This window comes from Anabrus simplex, chromosome 10 (assembly GCF_040414725.1).
Source record: "Anabrus simplex isolate iqAnaSimp1 chromosome 10, ASM4041472v1, whole genome shotgun sequence".
In the NCBI taxonomy this organism is placed as follows: Eukaryota; Metazoa; Arthropoda; class Insecta; order Orthoptera; family Tettigoniidae; genus Anabrus; species Anabrus simplex.
Window position 1 is genome coordinate 23,097,357 of NC_090274.1, and position 20,736 is coordinate 23,118,092.

Sequence of the window (20,736 nt, forward strand, 5' to 3'; positions counted from 1 at the left end):
ATCTCTCCCAAATCACCCTGAATTAATAGCCCCCGTTCGCACTATCGACCCACCAACCACGCCAACTCGTTCACTATTTCCCCATCCTACAATTGAAGATCTAATCAGATTTGTAACAATTGCACTGCTCAATATCCACCCATACAATAGATTGCTAGTTCTCAACAATCTCCAGGCTGCAGCAAATCAGACGTTCAATTTACACTTCCTCACAACACATTCCGGTTTAAATACTCATTTCACCTTTACACCTTTAGAAACTCTTGTATAACCCTTTTCATGGTACTTTCCGCCTCAGATCCATATCCAGTAACATCATGTTACATTGCCATGCACTAAGGACAACCACATCAAGCATAACATAGGTGTGTAAGTGCACTCAGAATCACGCAATTACCTATCCTGTATATGTATTCATAACCTAATATTTGCCATGTATATCAGGCGTAGGATTGAAAAAAAAAAAAAAGAAAAATGCTACTGATGAAACAATATACTGCTGTTGAATGTCTTCACCTATTTCTATATATTTAATTATTTACCTGGTCTAAACAATATTGTAATCAATTATGAAATTCAATAAAACTTAGCCTACTGGCCATCAATTCCCCTTCCATCTCCTTCATTTTTCACATCCTTTACCCACCTCCCTTTTTCCGCACATTTCTCCAACCCACCCGCATCTCTTGGCCAGAGAGAGGGCGTAACCCTCTAGGTGGCCCGCCCCACCCCTTCAGGGTGGGGAATGAAAACATTCTTAGATAGATAGATTCACCTGCATACACCCCAGCATCAGTGGGTAGGGTCTGACACATCGCACTCTGAAGAGTCTAGTGTCAGACCTAAGACGAAATGCTGGTTAATAGAGCAAACGCCTGAAAAGCCATACATCTAATTTTTAATCTGATTTTTCATCTCCTTTCTGAATTTCTTTATCTCAAGCCTTTCTTGCTTCATTTTCCTTCTGAACTGCACTCTGTACTTCATTCCACCTGGCTGTTTTTCTTTCCTTTACTTTACTACTAGTTTTGCCACATATTTCTACAGCAGTTCCAACAAGACATTCTGTGAATCTGTTCCACTCTGTATTTCCTCCTTGTGTTCTGTCTGCAGGTAATTTGGAGGCCACATATTTTTTTTTTTTTTTTTTTTTTTTGTATACATCATTTTGTTCTCTACTTTTTTCATTTCCCAGGTTTTAATTTTTGGTTTTCCTTGGTAAATGGATTTTTACATTTTTGATCATTGCAAGAAGCAGTCTGTGGTCACTATCTCACTTGGTACAACCTTAACATCACAAATAGTTTGACCAACTTTTCCATCAGTTATTATGTAATCTATTGAGGATTTGGATTGTCCATCCCAACTATACCTTGTTATTTCGTGAGATAATTGTTTTTGAAACCAGGTGTTATTTATTTTTAAGCCATTTCTCACACAAAAATCTAGAAGTTGTTCACCTTCCTGGTTCCTGGTACCAAAACCATGCAGGCTTAACACATTTTCATACCCAAGTCTGTCTACTACTTGTGCATTCAGATCACCCATCACTAATACATTTTCCACTCCTTCAGTAGCTTCCTCCAGGTCAGATCGAAATTGCTCCTTTTCTCCTTCATCACATCCAGACTGTGGGGCATACACCGGTATGACTGTTCACACCTCCTTATTGAAGGAGACATCCTGTTTGATGATTCTGTCATTCACATATATCACGTCGCTTACAGCATCGTATCTTCTCTCAATACAAATCCGACACCATTCCTGGCTTCGGTTTTGTTACCTTTCCTCAGCTATTTTACTCCTGTGCCTGTCCATTTTGTCTCACTTATGCCAAGGATGCAAAGTTTTCTCCTCTCCATCAAATCCACCAGTTCTTCACATTACTTGTCAATGTAAGGATGTTTAGTGTTACAATCCTGTGTTTAATTTTCTTGATTTGGGATTTATTTGCATAACATTGTAAAAGATCATCAGCCTTTCGGTCATTATATGCTGAGAAGATTTGTCGGTCTGGTATTTGTTTTTCTTTCTGAGGCTCTCATTAGTTTTGAAAGCAATCCAAATTACTCTCCAGCTGGCTTGCTAAGCAGAACACTGGAGAGGAGTTTCTGTTAGGGTTTTGTCCCTTAGCGTTTGGCAGTCCCCTGCCACTTCTACAAGGCAGCAGCATGGTATCCTCTTCGAATTAACCCCAGAGAGGATGGGTTGTCACATCCGCCATCTCTGCCATTCTGAAGGTTGCCTTCTCTGTCAAAGGTGCCATTATGGACTTCACCCGTAACCCTGGGCAAGGGGTGCCTCATCCGCAATCTCCACAGTTCTGAAGTCCATCTCCTACGCTGAAGATTCCGTTGAGGTCTTCACTCATAATACTGAGCTGGGACCCTTACCAGATGTTACACACACGGGCCAGTGTGTTCTGGGACTCGCAAAAGCAGGGGCACCACTCCCTGGGCAGGGCTGCCTCCAAAGAGGGTCCCTACCTGCTACCTATGAACTATGATTATGGACTTAAAACAATTAGTGGATCTGACCTGCAATGCCCCACCTTCCCAGAAACTATCGTAAAACAACAGATTTACTCACCAAGGGACTGCTTCCAAAACACAACCTGAATCGATGATGCTTGTTGTCCAAAGGGGTCTAAAATCCAGGTCAATGGCCCCTCATAATGGTATTTATAACTAGTAAAGTAGAACCATGGTATTTCTCATGTTGTGGTACTAATCAAAAGTAGCATAGACTCACGGTGTTCCACAAATTATGGTACTACTCACAGGTATTGTACGTCAGACAGGTAATGCAGGCCTATGGTGTTTCTCACATAATGGTACTTATCACAGGCAACATAAGCCCATGGTATTCTGCATGATCACAGGTACTAGATAGATAACTCTTTATTGCCACCCTAGTTTGCACCATCGGTTACAGACAATAAAGAGCATAAAATACACATGAACCCAAAAAACCAAACAAAACAAAACAATATAAACTAACATCCTATTATATATAATATAAAGCTCTAACTATCTACACTAAAACTATTAACTAAGAACCCAAAAAAAAAACTGCACAAAATAATATAAACCAAACAATACAATTACTATCTACTCTACTTGTTTGGTGGTGTCAATGTCGGCGGAATCCAGCCTAACACTGCACCAACTTGTCTAAAACTATTGAGATGCCTCTGGTATGCGAGGAACTCCTCCGCATGTAAGGGCATCCCCTATCTACTCTCTACAGCTAACTAAACATAAAAAAAATAAAATAAAAAACCTCGGCTGCATGCGGCATTCCCTGTGAGGAGAGAGCCTTCCCACCCTGGCCGCTTCAGCCACTCCTCCCGGGTTAGATATTACCCCCACCTATAACTCGTACTTCTCTCCTCATCTTACGTGGCGAATCGTAGAGGCGGTTTCCGGTCCATCATACGATCCGTCACGCATTTATCTACTGCTCCGCCTATAATCGTGTCGTCTTACTGCCACCATCTTGATTCACTTGTTATTCTGTGAGCGGACATGTTTCCTCTTTCACCTAGGGATGGGACTGGACCATCCCACCCGTCAGTCTCTTATACCCCTCCCCCCTTCCATCCCCAATCTTCTCCTCTTACTCTTCCTAGCCTCTGTCCATCTCTCTTATAATACTTATTCGCTAACTACTTTCCACTATACCGTATAGTTAATATTTATACACTATATACAAACACACTTGTTGACAATTTCCAGTTCCTTGCTCATCGCTTTTCTCTCTTATTCTTGCGTCTCTTAGACTAAAACTACTTCCTAATTGCATTTTTTTTAAAAATAGTTTAACTTACATATTAAACCACGGAATTGCCACAAAACAAATCTGCCTTTTCCTCACATCACTTATCAATCCTTTCTATCTCTAAACAGTCCAACAGTTCCTCTTCCTCACGGCCACTCATTACTTATTAAAATTTTTAAGCCAGAGTTTAAAATTATCTACTATTATGTTATCCAAACACCTTTTCTTGTCCACTAGCCCTATCATTCATATTCTAACACTGTTTACAAATGTATTTGTTGACAATTCTATAGCTCCTACGAGTCTTAGACTAAAACTAAAAAACTACTCTATAATTATTATTTTTTTTGAACTTAAATCTTAAACCATCTAATTGCCAACAATCAAACCTGGCTTTCCCTTATTCCTTCTCTTTCTTCCGCTTATTTCCGTTTCTAAACCGTCCAACAGTTCCTCTTACTCACATCCCTCGTTGCTTTATTATTCTTTTTTTTTTTTTTCTAACATTAACTACCACCTCCGTTCTCTCACACATGCAATCCTCTCCAAATATCTACAAATCTTCTTTTCATCATACAATCAGATTGTACTTCAAACTCCTCTTATTGTCTTCAATTTTTATATAACCTAGCAGTTTCGTCTACCTCTCCTTCCTCTGTAACCCTCTTTTACCCCTTATTCTCTTAATTTCTTTATAAATCTCATTCTAACCATATTTAAATATTTCGAAATATTTGTTCCTCTTCCCCATTCTCTGGCCAGCCAAACCGTCATCTTTTCAATTTTTTCTACTTTTTCTATCTCTTTTTTACTCAACACTTTCTTTTTCAACTTTTCTAACTCCCTACATTCGATGAATATATGTAGGTCCGACCATTTTTCTCCACACAGAATACATCTACCTGCATTTTCTGTACCTATCCAGCCTCTGTTAGTAGGAGTTCCAAAAATCCACCAGTATAGACCTCTCTTGCCCTTCCGGTCCTCCACTTCGATTTTCGGGTTCATGATTTCTAACAATTTATTAAATACTGATAGTGAGGCTCTTTCTCTACATTCCATTATTAAACTCTGTCTCTCTATATCGGCAACTCTCCTTATAACCCTTCTCCATACCCATTCTTTCTTTTCTCTCCACCTCTCATATCCTATATCTCCTAACCCCAGTTTTCGTAATTTATTTTTGCACTTATTTACCCAATACCTCTCGTTCTCCATATTTTTCTGGAACCTATATGTGTCTTGTACTAAATCCCCTCCCTTCCCTTCTTCCAATCTCATCCAATACTTCATCACCCTCTTGGCTATAGTAGTGTCTATCGATTCTTTACATACTAATCTAGCCCCCACATTTGCAGTACAGTTTGGGACTCCCATAATAATCTTACTAAATTTCGCCACCACCTGGTTTAGTTCTTTTCTATTTTCCTCTAATCCCCATATTTCTATCCCATATAACATTTTTCCTTTGACCATTGATTGGAACACCAATCTCTGTATTTTGTACTTTATATCCGGAAATTTATTTTCTAATATCCCCACTACTGCCAGTGCTCCCCTCCCTTTATATCTGGCTCTTCTAATCTGATTTTCCCACGTGCCGTTACTACTAATTATAACTCCTAAATACTCCATTTGTTTTTCTGGTCTGATTTCTTGCTGCTCGACTGTCCAGAATTTCTTTTCTTTTTTGGCTTTCCTCTTCCTACATATCATTATCTGCGTCTTCCGTACATTTATCTTGAGTGCCCATCTTCTAGTATATTTCACTACCTCATTTAGTCCTTCCTGCAACCCCTTTGCTGTTAATGCCAAGATCAATAAATCGTCTGCAAATAGCAGCCCCGGTATCTCCCTCTTCCCAATCCAAGGGCATTGCCATCTCTCGCCTCCATGTCTATCCAATATATTATTTATAAACAGTAGAAATAATATGGGTGATAGCTTACAACCCTGCCTCACACCCCTTTTCGATTCCATACACTTACTCAACCCACCCCCTTTTAGTTTAATCATCACCAATACTTTCTCATATATTCCTTCTATTGCCATCCTCATTTTTACCGATAACCCAACCTCTCTTAATCTAGTAAATAACGCCTCTCTATTCACTGCATCGAAGGCTTTCTCTAAATCTACTGCTGCTACATATAATCTCTTCCCTGCTATTTTCACATACTTCGTAATTAAAGTATCCAAAATCCATATATTATCCACAGTATTTTTCTCTTTACGAAATCCATTTTGATAGTCCGAAATCCTTCCATATTTCTCTGCCCAATTTATAATCCTATTAGCTAAAATTCCTGTATATACCTTCGACAGCGAGTCCAGGAGTGTTATTCCTCTATAGTTGTTTGGATCACTTCGACTTCCTTTGTTCTTATATATAGGACAAAGTACTCCTTTTCTCCACTCGCTAGGGAATTTATTCGTTTCCCATATCTTGTTAAAAAATTTCACCATCACTTTCAACATTACTTCATTTGCTCCTACTTCCCTCCATATCCTGTTAGTAATACCATTTGCCCCACCTGCTGTTTTGGTTTTTACTTTACTTAACACCCTAACTATTTCCTGACTGTTATCTCCTCATCTAGTAACTGTACTCCTGTTTGTACTTCCTTTACAATATACATCTTTTCCATACCCCCCTGGCCTTCTCCCCTCCCACCCAAAAGCTCAGCAAAATATCCTATCCACTCATTTTCTGTTATCATTGTTCCTCTCCCTGTCGATCTAGTTCTCTTTATCTTATTTATAGTTTCCCAAACCCTATCAAATCTTTTCTCTTTGCAATACCTGTTTACTCTCTCAGCTTCCGCCTCTTTCCAGCACTTTTTTTTCTCATTTAGTAACTTCTTGTAATCTCTTCTTACTTTACAATAATCCTCTCTTTTCCCTTGTTCCCCTCCTTTCTTGAAGTCCGCTAGAGCTGTCATTACAACCATTCGTTTCCTCTTACACTCTTCATCAAACCACCCCGCGCCTATGTTTCTGTCTATCTCTTCCCTTATTCTCACTTTCTTACCCACCTTCCATACTGGGCGTTCTATTAGTTTTAAAACTTCATCCACATCTCCTCCTTCCAACATCCTTTCACTTTCAACCCTTATACTTTCTTCACTCTCTTTTAACTCTGTTCTCAATCTCTCGATCGTGGTATCATTCCAAATGTACTTCCATCCCTCCTTATACCTATCTCTTTTTCCTACCCTTCTCTTCACTCCATCATACTCCCCCTTAATTTTATCTTGATGGGCATATGTTCTGTTATCACACATTCTGTCACCTCAAAACTTATTATCTTCTTTAGAGCTATTTCCGTGCTAACTCCTATATCTACTACACTCCCGCCCTTCGATGAGATGAATGTCAGCTCACCATTACTATCTCCCTGCATCCATCCATTTAAAATATATAATTTTTCTATAGCACATAACTCTAATAATCTTACCCCATAGCTATTTATATCTTTGTCTTTACTATTTCTTCTGTACTCACTCACTTCCTTATCCTCTCTCCCATAATTGGGTACCCTATTACTCACTCTTGCATTCCAATCCCCTAACAATATCATTCCATCTTCCACAAATAATCCTTTCATTTTGTTTATTTCTTCAATCAGTTCTTCAAAAAATGTTTTATTAGCATAAGTTGAGTCTTTAGGATGGTTGTATAATAGAGCCAGGCAAATTGCCTCCTTCGCTTCATTTCCCATTTTAATTCTCAGCCATACCACCCCTTCTACCTCATTCTGTATTCTCACTACTCTCTCTACTAACTCATTTTTTATTAAAACTGTTATCCCACCCGGATTTCTTCCCATTCTCCTCCTTTTTTCTTTTATCACGTTGACTACTCTATACCCATCCCATTCAATTTCTATCCCTTTTCCTAACCACGTCTCTACTAGGGCAATAATCTCATACTCCTTTACTGTTTTCTCCAATTCTTTATTCCCTATTTTTCCCATCAACCCCTCAATATTCCACAACCCTATCGCCATCTCTAGTTATTTATTCCCTCCCACTCTTTGCCCCTGTGCTTCTCCATTTCCACCTCTACTCCTTGTCACTCTTCCCTGTGAGTCCTCTCCAGATCTTTCCTCGTTCTCTTTTCTCCCGTCATCCTTCCCTTTCTCCATATCTAGGCCTTTTTTCTTTCCCCAGAGAACTTTCAAACTTAATGATCTTTCCTTATTTAGCGCCTGTCTTTTTTCCATTTTATTTTCAGTGTTCCTTTTACTCGGAGAGGATGCATTCTTACCCTGCCTACTGTTACCTTCATTCACAATTTTCACTGTACTCCTCACCAGTTGTGGCACATTACTTGCTTCCTCCATCTCTGTGTTGTGATGACTCTTCAAGGACTCTCCATTTCCGCCCACCTGGTTGCTGGCACTGCTGTTCAGCACATCCCTACTTCCCGCACCTGATGTGATGTGGACTTCGCTCACTTCCGTAATATCACTCCTTTCTACGTCACTGACCTTCCTTGCTACTTCCACTGTTGCCAAGGACACGTTCTGCTGCTGTTGATGTTCTTCATCAAGCTTTTTCAGCCTTCCCGCCCCCCACACTCGATTCCACCTTCCGTTTCCAACCACCAGCTGCTGCCCTCTAATATATGCCTTAAGACCTTGTTTTCTTGCCTCTCTTAAATGTTTATTCAGAATTCTGTTCTTCTCTATGGCTTCCCTGTCCATCTCCCGTTTTATCCACACTTTCTCTCCTTTCAGATTACTCGAATTTCTTATTACAATGTCCGCCATCAGTGTCGATAGTAATTTCACTCTAATTGGTCTCTTACCTTTCACTCTCCCCACACGCTGTACATCGTCAATATCAACTTCACTGAAGTTGATCTTCATCCTGTTCTGGATAACTTCTACTACTTTGTACACTAGTTCGACTTTAGACTCTCTTTCTTCTTCTTGGACACCGTATATGAAGATATTTTTTCTTACGTTGTCTTGTAAACTCTTCTCGACTGCTCTCTTCGTTTCTCTCAGGTCCCACTCCAGGCTTCTTACCTTCTGCTTCAATAGGTCTAACTCATCTTTATTACACCCTTCCTCTTCCACGTACTTTACATCTTCTTTGACACTCAATTTTAGGTCCATAAATTCCCTGGATAACTCTCGGAACATTTCTTTTATTTGCTCTGTCTGACAAGCCTCTCTTATCATCTCTCTAATCGCCTCGTACTCTTCCCATCCAATGGAACCTACTGGACCTGGGCCGGGATTAATCTCTACTCCTCCTATTATCAGCAACACCATCACCACCGCCGCCACCAGTAAAGTAGCCACCATCTTCCTTTTTTCACCCTTTAACTCCATTCTTGTTTCCATTCTGCTTCCCTTTTTACAGTTCCATCTGCCGATCGCTATCCTATATTGTGTCAACGTGATACCCATTGCTCCGCGCTCCACTCAGCACATCCGCTCAGCTCACTGTCTCACAGACGACTGGATCACAGGTACTATAAACCCACAGTGAACCACTCTCTGCTGTTACTAATCACAAACCTATTGTGTACCTAACATAGTGGTACTACTCACAAGTAAAGGCGACCCATGCTGTCCCCTGCGTGATGGTATTAATCACAACTAGTTTCATGGTTCTAATTCAATCATCCTTTGGTTGCCCCATTTAGTTGCCTCTTATGAGAGGTAGGGGATACTGTGGGTGTATTCTTCGTTTGAGTCCCCCAACCACAGGGAGAGAGAGAGGGAGGGAGGTAGAAAAGAAAAAAGAAGGGCGGCCAGCATTAAAATGGATAGACTCCATCAAATCCAACATGAACATGTCGCTGACGGATCAACAGTATATGGTTGAAGACCAAAACATCCACGCAGTCACCAGGAGTCAACGTCAACGTGATGGAACATCATTATCATCATCATCATGAATTTGAGCACTATCTGTTGGCGTGACAGTTAACTAAAACTTCTATCCAGTTAGTAGCACCTTGAGTGGCCGCGATCTGTAACCGCGACCACGCTGCAAGATAGTTGATGTTTTAAAATAATGGGAGTTCTTTGTGTTTGTGTGGAAGGATGGAGATGACTTCTGATGGATGTGAGAATACATCGCTTGAAATGAAGTACAGCGGTTTGGAATATGATCCTGGTTAAGGATCATCACTGTCATCGACAAAACGTCGGTGAACTTATATATTCTGAATTCTTCCTTTAATCTAGGGCAAATTATTATTTTTTCAAATGCCCTGGTAATGTAGTAGTTTGATTTTCTATCATGTAAATATCTTGTATTAAGAAATTACTTAATTCTAGAATTTCAACTTGGTATACTCATCGTAATAACGATGTCAATTTTTAGGGTGAAATCTTAATATGTATCCGAAACTTAAGTAGGGCAATATCAGAATGGAATGTTGTATTAGGCATTAACATTCCGAATCAACCTTGTTTAAAGTCATGTCATAACCTCTTTCCTTACCGTTAGGACTAAATTTTCTCCTGTTAAAATTATATCTTTTAAATATCTTAACCTCTGTAATGATTTCAATTACTGGTTGAATTTTATTTTTACTTAAAACTTCCTTTCTAATACTTGTGAAGTTTTGCTATAAATTATTTCAAAAGTACTTAATTCAAAATTTACATTGATGTGAATGAGGTCTCAAAATTATTCTCTGACTTAATGCCAGTTAATTGTGTGTCATTATATGCTTTGCTTTATTGTTCACATTTGTTGACTGATACTGTCATTTATTTGATGAAGTAATGTTTTTGCCTTTTCATTTTTGATGGATGTGAGAATACATCGCTTGAAATTAAGTACAGTGGTTTGGAATATGATCCTGATGGTAAATTTTGGCAATGAGTAAGGATACTGATTGATTGCTGTGGGCGTGTCATCTTAAATTTTAATTAACTTCCATCATTACTCATTCGAATCTTGAAAGTTTTAATTTTTCTTTAATAACTTGACGACTTGTATTCAAATTTTAAGTTTATTTTGGTACATGATTTCTGGAAATGTTTGACATTTTACTTCCTCTATGATATGATACTAATTTAATCACATCATTTTCCATATCAAGTAGATACTATAACACGAGGTTCCGGTATTAACTTATTTAGTTGAAGGGGGTTAATACCTGAAGTTAATATCCTTTCTTTCAAGATTTTTTTTGTTTTTTTTTTTTGTAAAGAATTTGAAGACTTAATATCTTCTCATTTCATTTGCATGAAGTAATATTATAGATGATGAATTATTTGAAAATCAATTTGAATCAAGGTACTTCACCTTTTAAGAAATTGAGGTCAAATCATCTTTGAATTATTCCTTGTTATTTCATCTTAAAGTCTATTTATTAAATTAATTTAAATCTAAATCATGTTCCTCATTTCCTGAAGTGTTCAAGTGGGAGAGCTGAATTTTAAGTTAAAAGGTTAAATCCTGACCTATCAACTTTGGCCAGAGAGTGGTGTGTCCACTGATTCCACACATGATTAATATCACTGGGAGGTAGTAATAATAATAATTATTATTATTAGTGTGACAAAGTACAGCCCTAGCATTTCCTTGGTGCAAAAATGGGAAACCACAGAAAACCATATTCATGGCTGCCAACAGTGGGGTTCGAGCCCACCCTCTCCCAAAAACAACCTCACAGCTGTGCACCCCTAACCACATGGCCAACTCAAAAGTACATGATGTATGATTTGGCTGAAAGCTTCATCAGGAGGTCAGCACATAAGTTACAGTAAACCGTGCATGCACAATATGGATCTTCACTTTCATCTGCCATAGCGACGCCTAGGCTATCTGTTGATAGCTTTCAGTGGAACTGTGGAGGATCAAACAAGCCTTCGGGCTGAATACCCAACATACATACATACATACATACATACATACATACATACATACATACATACATACATACATACATACATACATACATACATACATAGTGCACAGTATGGCTCTGATACTCTCTGACATGGAGGTCATTCCCTCGTGGAAGGGTAAAGAGAGGAACTAATATGAAAACATATACTGTTTGTAATCTGTAATATATCGATTGTTGATTGTTAAATTAAAATAATTGTCAGCTGTTGTCCATTTAAACTCAAACATTCATTCGGCATTATACTGGAAAGCAAAATCTGCCACTATCAACTCATAATTGTGTATCTATATGCGTAAAAATGCATGTAAAGAATATAAATTTTATGTGCAAGGTAGTAACATTTTTATCTGGGGCATGTACGTTACCTGATTTGAGACTTATTATTATTTAACTGAACATTGTAATATTGATTAAGCTATGTATGTCCATAATTTATAAAGGCATATTAATTTCATTTCATTTACCTCTCTCTGAGGTCTAGTAAAATAACAAAACAGGTTATAGCTAATAAATGCTATTTCTTCAAATATTTAATGCTATTTAAAAAGAATCCTTTAAAAAAAAACAATTAATGTCATAATTCCCCACCTCCAGCTATAACTAGCAGCAGCTGTATACTCACAGTGACGGTAGCCCAGATGGTCCAACGAGCTACTCGAGGGAAAGTGGAGTGATAGTACAGCATCACTCGACCAGCCTGCACACCCAAGTATACCGTAAGTACTGATGACAGAGTACCAAGCAGACCTAGAAAAAAAACTGTCATTATATGTGTGCGTGCATAAGAAAAGGGACCACTTCTTGGTCAACAGTTCATGAAATAATTGTAAAAAAACACTCAAGGGAGTAAAATGTCAAATTTTCGTTTCTGATGCCTATGTACTGCTTAGACTCTCATCTACTCACTGCGTAAATTTAAAAACCCTCTGACAATAATCACTGCTAAAACATGAGGTTTATTTAATACTAAGAAAAGGGACCACTTTTCGCACCGTAAGCGAGGCTTCGCATACTTACTCGCTCGCGCTCACAGCTGCGCAAACATAAGATAAGATGGCTCAGATATCTTAAGATAAATAAACCCTAGCTGGGCACTTTTAATGGTAATAGGTTTCATAAACATACTGTCTGCTCCAAATTTCCAATACTAATGCAGTCTTTCAGTGTATTTCATAGTATGGAGGAGTGTGGTGTTTTCCTTATTATTCATACATATAGTTGTGAATTTAAGTTTATTAGAAAGTTTTAAAATAGATTAAATTCCAAAATAAGGATTAATAATTCTCACTATGTCAGGGGCTAGTGATGCAACAGATGTTATTGTAAAAGCTTTAAAACAATATACAGACAGTGACTTGCCGCCGGAACTATTGAATGTTATTTCAGACTACTTCAGTGCACGCCTTGAGTTTGAAAGTGAAAAGTCTGGTGAGGATAGTGATTTTCAGGAAAGCAAACCTTTTGACATTTCCACAACAGACAAATTGCAGAAGGACTCTGCTGACGCAGACGTAAGTGCTCTACATGATGTTCCCAAAGTTCAAACAGCCTCCGAATATATGGAGGAGGTTAAAGAATTTGTAAACAAAGGTTGTGGCTGTACAAGAAATTGCACTGGTTTTACCCCCGAAAACTTCATTCATTCTTCGAGAATAGAATGTCAGGAACTGGATTACAATTGTGGAGACCATATCAATCACCACCACATATCAATGATGGGTGCGATGGATGCTTTAATATTAAATCAGCCAATGACGACAGCTACTAAGAGAACAAATTATGACAGGAAAGAAACTTACACAAATTACTTCAGAGGGCAGGAGGTGCATCAGTCATTCTTTCAATTTGTATTAGCTTGTGGCTCTAAGAGGTTAAAAAATATAAAGGAACAATTCAAGAAAGAAGGGGTGCAACCTAAAATTCACCAAAATGTATTAAAGACTTCTGAGATAAAATCTATTCCTTTTGATGATTGTAAACATTCAGTCAACTTTATGAATAATTTCAGTGAACAAAATCCACTTCTCATGCCAGGCCGGATCCCTACAAAACAAAGAAGTGATCTCATGCTTCTCCCAACCAGCATGTCTAAGAAGTATGTTCATATATTATACCCTGCCAGTTGTAAATCATTAGAGAGAATTCCTGTATCACTCTCGTCCTGGTATTCCATCTGGCGTATATTTTTCAGTAACACAGTAGTTCAGAAACTCAAGGCTTGTATGACTTGTAGAAGCAATTAGAGTGTAATAGGGAAACTGTCAATTACGGATACATACATACATACGTACATACATTATCATTATAGACTGTTATGCCTTTCAGCGTTCAGTCTGCAAGCCTCTGTGAATTTACTAAACGTCGTCACAATCCTCGATTTGCAACTAGTGTTGTGGCCTCATTTATTTCCATACCTCTTATATTTAAATCGTTAGAAACCGAGTCTAACCATCGTCATCTTGGTTTACCTCTACTTCTCTTACCCTCCATAGCAGAGTCCATTATTCTCCTAGGTAACCTATCTTCCTCCATTCGCCTCACATGACCCCACCACCGAAGCCGGTTTATGCATACAGCTTCATCCATCGAGTTCATTCCTACATTAGCCTTTATCTCCTCATTCCGAGTACCCTCCTGCCATTGTTCCCACCTGTTTGTACCAACAATCATTCTTGCTACTTTCATGTCTGTTCCTTCTAACTTATGAATAAGATATCCTGAGTCCACCCAGCTTTCGCTCCTGTAAAGCAAAGTTGGTCTGAAAACAGACCGATGTAAAGATAGCTTCGTCTGGGAGCTGACTTCCTTCTTACAGAATACTGTTGATCGCAGCTGCGAGCTCACTGCATTAGCTTTACGACACTTTGATTCAATCTCACTTACTATATTACCATCCTGGGAGAACACACAACCTAAATACTTGAAATTATCGACCTGTTCCAGCTTTGTATCACCAATTTGACATTCGATTCTGTTGAATTTCTTACCTACTGACATCAATTTAGTCTTCGAGAGGCTTATTTTCATACCATACTCATTGCACCTATTTTCAAGTTTCAAGATATTAGACTGCAGGCTTTCGGCACAGTCTGCCATTAAGACCAAGTCGTCAGCATAGGCCAGACTGCTTACTACATTTCCACCTAACTGAATCCCTCCCTGCCATTTTATACCTTTCAGCAGATGATCCATGTAAACTACGAACAGCAAAGGTGAAAGATTACAGCCTTGTCTAACTCCTGTAAGTACCCTGAACCAAGAACTCATTCTACCGTCAATTCTCACTGAAGCCCAATTGTCAACATAAATGCCTTCGACTGATTTTAATAATCTGCCTTTAATTCCATAGTCCCCCAGTATGGAGAACATCTTTTCCCTCGGTACCCTGTCATATGCTTTCTCTAGATCTACAAAACATAAACACAACTGCCTATTCCTCTCGTAGCATTTTTCAATTACCTGGCGCATACTGAAAATCTGATCCTGACAGCCTCTCTGTGGTCTGAAACCACACTGGGTTTCATCCAACTTCCTCTCAACGACTGATCGCACCCTCCCTTCCAAGATGCCAGTGAATACTTTGCCTTGTATACTAATCAATGAGATACCTCGATAGTTGTTGTTACGGATGAGGAGGAAAAAAGAAATCTGATGGAGAAGGCTATACATGTCCAAGCAGAGCAAACTGCTTATGAAAACACCATAGAAAATTGTAAAAAAGGGATCAGATAACTGGAAACTCCTTGTCTCTTGGGCCACATAGCTGTAACACATACAAAGGCACAATGCATTATAGTTTTAATTTTGCCCAACAGGAGCACTTACCATACGATCCGCAACAAGTTGGACCCATTTTCTTTCTTACAGGCTACAAAGTGGGTCTCTTAGGTGTAGTGTGTGAACCAGTTAACAAATTTAGTTTTGTACATTAATCCAGAAACTTGTATTGCAGGTAAAGGAGCAAATACTGTCTTATCCCTTGTACATCACTTCTTGGAAAATTTTTCATTAGATGAGGAACATTCAGAATTCCATGCTAACTGTGTTGGGCAAAATAAAAAAAAACCCATCTTAATGAGATACCTCATGTGGAGAATTACGACAGGAAAGAGCAGCAGTTGCAGAATTTCATTTTTGTCAGTGGGACACACAAATTTCAACCTAATTTGTATTTTGGTTGTTTCAAGAGAGCGTTCCAGAAAAAAATGATAATAATAATAATGTTATTTGCTTTACGTCCCACTAACTACATTTACGGTTTTTGGAGACGCCGAGGTGCCGGAATTTCGTCGCGCAGGAGTTCTTTTACAGCCAGTAAATCTACCGACACGAGGCTGATGTATTTGAGCACCTTCAAATACCACCGGACTGAGCCAGGATCGAGCCTGTCACATTGGGGTCAGAAGGCCAGCGCCTCAACCGTCTGAGCCACTCAGCCCAGCTCCAGAAAAATGAAAGTGCAGTTATTGAAGATGTAATTAATATCATCCGTAAAAGCTGTTAGGTTTATAGCTCTCTTATTCCTGTCACTGTTGGCACAGAATCCGGAAATGTAACAATTCCTACATATGACTGGCAAAACAAGTTCCATGCTGGAATGAAAAACATTCCACAAATAACACAGATACATCACTTCGTGTATATGAAAGAGCAACCTCGTGTAGTATTGACAAAAAAATCTATAGTTTCTGATCAAGTATCCTACACCATCCTTCCAGAAGATCCAGCGCCTGACTTCAGTGACCTTCTGCAAGTCATCAAACCCCAATGACTTAGAATCGATAGACAGATGTATCTCCATTAAAATATTAGACTCTTCGTATCAAATATAAGAACGATATACTATGTCCTGCTCCAACAATGCCACCACCAAGCAACTCAAGAAAAAATCTTACAACCACCATCATCTTCTTCAAAAAGTGTAACACCTAAAAAAAGCAAGTATGGCTCAGAAGAGAAAACTACCAACTCCGAAAAAATTCTCCCCAAAGAAGAAGCTACTGTGGAGAGGTAGGACATTGAGACCAGATGGTGAAAGGGCATATAATATGCCCAAAACGCAGGCATCAACATGAATAAGTGATATTCCTGTCTTACACTGGCTGTGATTAACGGTCACATTTTTTAAAATGCAGTAGTTGTCCTCAGTGACCTTCTGCAAGTCATAAAACCTTGAAGACTTAGCATTGATAGATAGATCTCCATGAAAAAGTTAGACTGTACATAATATCTGTTGGTAACATTCGTTAAAAAGATCTACATCAGAATCCTGGTGAACATGAAAATGTAAACGCCAGCTTAACTTCCAAATAGTTTAGTAGTTATTTGTGTCATAAAGTAACCAAATTTATAAACAACTCTACCGAAAAGTTATGAAACCTTATGTTGTAATATTACATGCTAATTTAAGGTCTTAATTTCTTTCAGAGGCATTCAATTCAATTCCATGATATTAGTTACATATTATGGAACATGACAGTACCTTTATCTCAATACCCCGCATGTGGTCCCTTTTCATATGCACGCATACATATAGAGAAATAACCATATTGTAAATGCTACATTTGGATTTAAAAGAATTTAAAATGTTATGCTATAGCACAAACTAGATTAAAGATTTGCCTTTGTTTTTCTTTCTTTCAATTACCGCAATCATCATAAGGCTGTGAAGTGTGGTAGACATCATGCAACTCCCTATAAATGATCATGTGCTTCTCTCCAAGTATAAGCCTGTCGATGTAACCAGCAGCTCCCCCGGTACAATTAGCATACTTGTAACCTTGAGTCAGACTGTAGTGCAAACCTCCTGGCCCCAAGTAACCCTTCGGACAGTTTGGAACCGGCATCAGGAAAGTCAGGGTTGTGTGCACGGTTGTCAGGATGATTACGATGAGCCACTGCAGCCAGCTGTCGAGCACGTCTTGTACCACCGGCCATTTGCCAATCCTGACCGAGCCCTGAGGTTGGATGAGCATCGTCTCGATGGTGCCCACAATCAGATACAAAATGCCAATTCGTTGTAGCACGCCCATCACCCTCAAAGAGAACAGATCTGTGTTATTGGAGTAGAGGCTTACTCCGACGGCTAACAGTTTCATGGAGCGCAGCAGTACATTCAGGAACAGGTGTTTTCTTTGCAGAGACGATTTCAGTTGAGATTGCAGCGAGATCACCAGGCTCACACCCATGATCCACATGAACCTGGAACACAACACAGACTTGTTTGAAGCTGAGACATGTGAAGAGTAAGGAGACCTGTCTGAGTCTGGCATTGCCTCCTATCTGACCTCCCTTGATCAACTTTTGTTCTCTTTCGACCCTGATGGTACAATGTGGCTCTTCCCTTCCTCCCCCCCCCCCTTGTGGGTGGGGGCGATAAAATAACACACACGGTATCCCTGCCTGTCGTAAGAGGTGACTAAAAGGGGCTCCAGGGGCGCTCAAGTTGGGAGCGTGGGTTGGCGACAATGGGGCCCTCAGTTGAGTTCTGGCATTGCCTCCACTTACTTGTGCCATGCTCCTCACTTTCATCTATTCTATCTGACCTCCCCTGGTCAACTCTTGTTCTTGTCCAACTCCGACAGTATTAGAGCACTCAAGGCTTAGGAAGTCTTTCATTTTCACGCCCTTCATGGCCCTTGTCTTTCTTTATCCAATACCTTCATTTTTTGAAGTGTCAGATTCCTTCCATTTTTCTCTCTCTGATTAGTGTTTTATGGAGGATGGTTGCCTAGTTGTACTTCCTCTTAAAACAGTAATCACATCTACTGCAGCAGTTCTGAAAACGAGACCTGATTCTCCTGTATGCGGGCCATTCTGATGTAATCAGTAATCCAAACCAAACAAACCCCATGGCACTACAGCCCTTGAAGGGCCTTGGCCTACCAAGCGACCGCTGCTCAGACCAAAGGCCTGCAGATTACAAGGTGTCGTGTGGTCAGCACGACAAATCCTCTCGGCCGTTATTCTTGGCTTTCTAGACCGGGGCTGCTATCTCACCATCAGATAGCTCCTCAATTCTAATCACGTAGGCTGAGTGGACCTCAAACCAGCCCTCAGGTCCAGGTAAAAATCACTGGCCTGGCATCGAACCCGGGGCGTCTGGGTAAGAGGTAGGCACGCTACCCCTACACCGCGAGGCTGGCGTAATCAGTAATCAGTCAATAAAATATCCATACTCAATGGTTATTATTAATGAGTATCATTTAGCCTCCTCACATCAGATGGCAAAGCGCCCTTGTTAGATTGTGGACAAGGATACTGAAGAACAGTTACCTCACAATACACCAGGATACAGATGAAAATGCTGTAACAAGACTGAAATCATGGAAACCTGCCTGGAAGACAGCAAGGGAATTAGTTAATTCACATTTCAAACCTGATGAAGCACGGAAACATGAATGGTCTCAAACACACCCTCATGGCATTGTCAACATCAGAGATCCAACTACAAAGTTGCCTGGGTTAAACTTTCCTCACTCCACTTGGACAACACTTAACAGGATACACTGCGGAGTCAGAAGTGCTTCTGCTCTGCATCAGTGGGGCTGGAAAGACTCTCCAGCTTGTGACTGTGGTGCTGAAGTGCAAACCATCGTGTACATTCTGAAGGACTGCCCTCTGCGATATTTTGCTTGTTCCATCGAGGACATTCATTGTGTGACCCCTGAGCCACTCTCTTGGTTGGAAGAGCTGGACATTCATCTATAAGAGACTGAAAGCCCTCCACATTAACCTCTTTAATGTGGACTTTGTATATACAGTACTTTTTTATGGTGTATATAGAGTTGATACATATTTTTGTATGTATCAAGAACGTATACACAGGATCGACTGTCAACTGCAGCATCATACACAAATAAATAATAAAATGTCCAGAGATTGGGTGATTTCAGTTTGAGTTTCAGGAGTATTCACGTTTACACCTTGGTTACCACTAATGTCCAGGACCCTGTGTGTTTTAAAACTATTTCCATTATTTTTTAATACATATTAGAACTGTATCTATCAACAGAGTTTTATATTTATTTCAGACCATAGTTTCTACTTAAGAAAAAAAAGAAACTAAGGCATAGTACACTTACATGACAAGTTATGGATTTTACAATTAAAAGTATACTTTGCAAGGAAACAAATCTCCATATAACTGACTGCTTACAGCCAAAATCATTATTTTCAATAATGACTTTGCCTTCTGAGACAGAATCACACATGTTTTCTAATGTATCTAGAATATCTGATTCATTTAGAGATGGCGGCATAAAACATACAGTACTATGGAACAATAGCACTGCCCTACCAGTGTGTGCTTACCTAATTAGTTACTAGTCTTCATGTGTTTCCTATGCATATATATTTTGCTGTTCTCAACATTTTTTACCAGAACATTTATATTATATGTATCACTGGAGGTCTATATTAAAGTACTGTCCTATGTGAAATAATATTTTTTTTACAATTTACAATTTGTTTTTATGTCACACATAAGTCTCACAGTCAGCATTTCTATGTGGAAATGATAAAATAGAAAGCATTACGTTAGAGATTCTGTCACATTTAAGAACACCACCAGCTGATTGCATCTGTCTTGCCAGAGACCACTGAACAACAATTCTCTCCAGCTACTTAAAAAAAAGAAACCTGAGATTTTAAAAAAGTACAGGAATACTAAATCTGTTCTCAAAATCAGGAAATAGGTCTTATGGCAACAATGGGATAGGAAAGGCCTAGGAGTGGGAAAGAAGTGACCGTGGCCTTAATTAAGGTATAGCCCCAGCATATGCCTGGTGTGAAAATGGGAAACCATGTAAAACCATCTTCAGGGCTGCCGACAGTGGAGCTCCAACCATCTCCCGGATGCATGCTCACAGCTGCGCAGCCCAACTTACCCGGTGTGTGAAATAATCAGAATACGACAATAATGTACTTCTTTTTTTTCTGTACTTATCTATTACATACCTTTGGGGTCACAAAAGTTGGCTCCCTAATGGTTGTGAATTCGTAAACAATCGGGTGATCCCTGGGCAATGGCAATGCCAACTAACCTTTCACACCAGAAACATCATCAAG

At 39.4% G+C, this 20,736-nt stretch overlaps 1 protein-coding gene across 1 annotated transcript in view; it reads right to left on the minus strand.

Annotated features, from left to right (window-relative positions):
- LOC136881769 (heparan-alpha-glucosaminide N-acetyltransferase) overlaps positions 1–20,736 on the minus strand; it is an 84,580-nt gene that overhangs the window by 17,995 nt on the left and 45,849 nt on the right. Inside the window, exons 7-8 of the mRNA XM_068229500.1 lie at positions 17,315–17,868; positions 12,290–12,414 (exon numbers count right to left, since the gene is read on the minus strand). Of these exons, the coding sequence (XP_068085601.1) occupies positions 12,290–12,414; positions 17,315–17,868 (679 nt within the window). The remainder of the gene's footprint in view (positions 1–12,289; positions 12,415–17,314; positions 17,869–20,736) is intronic.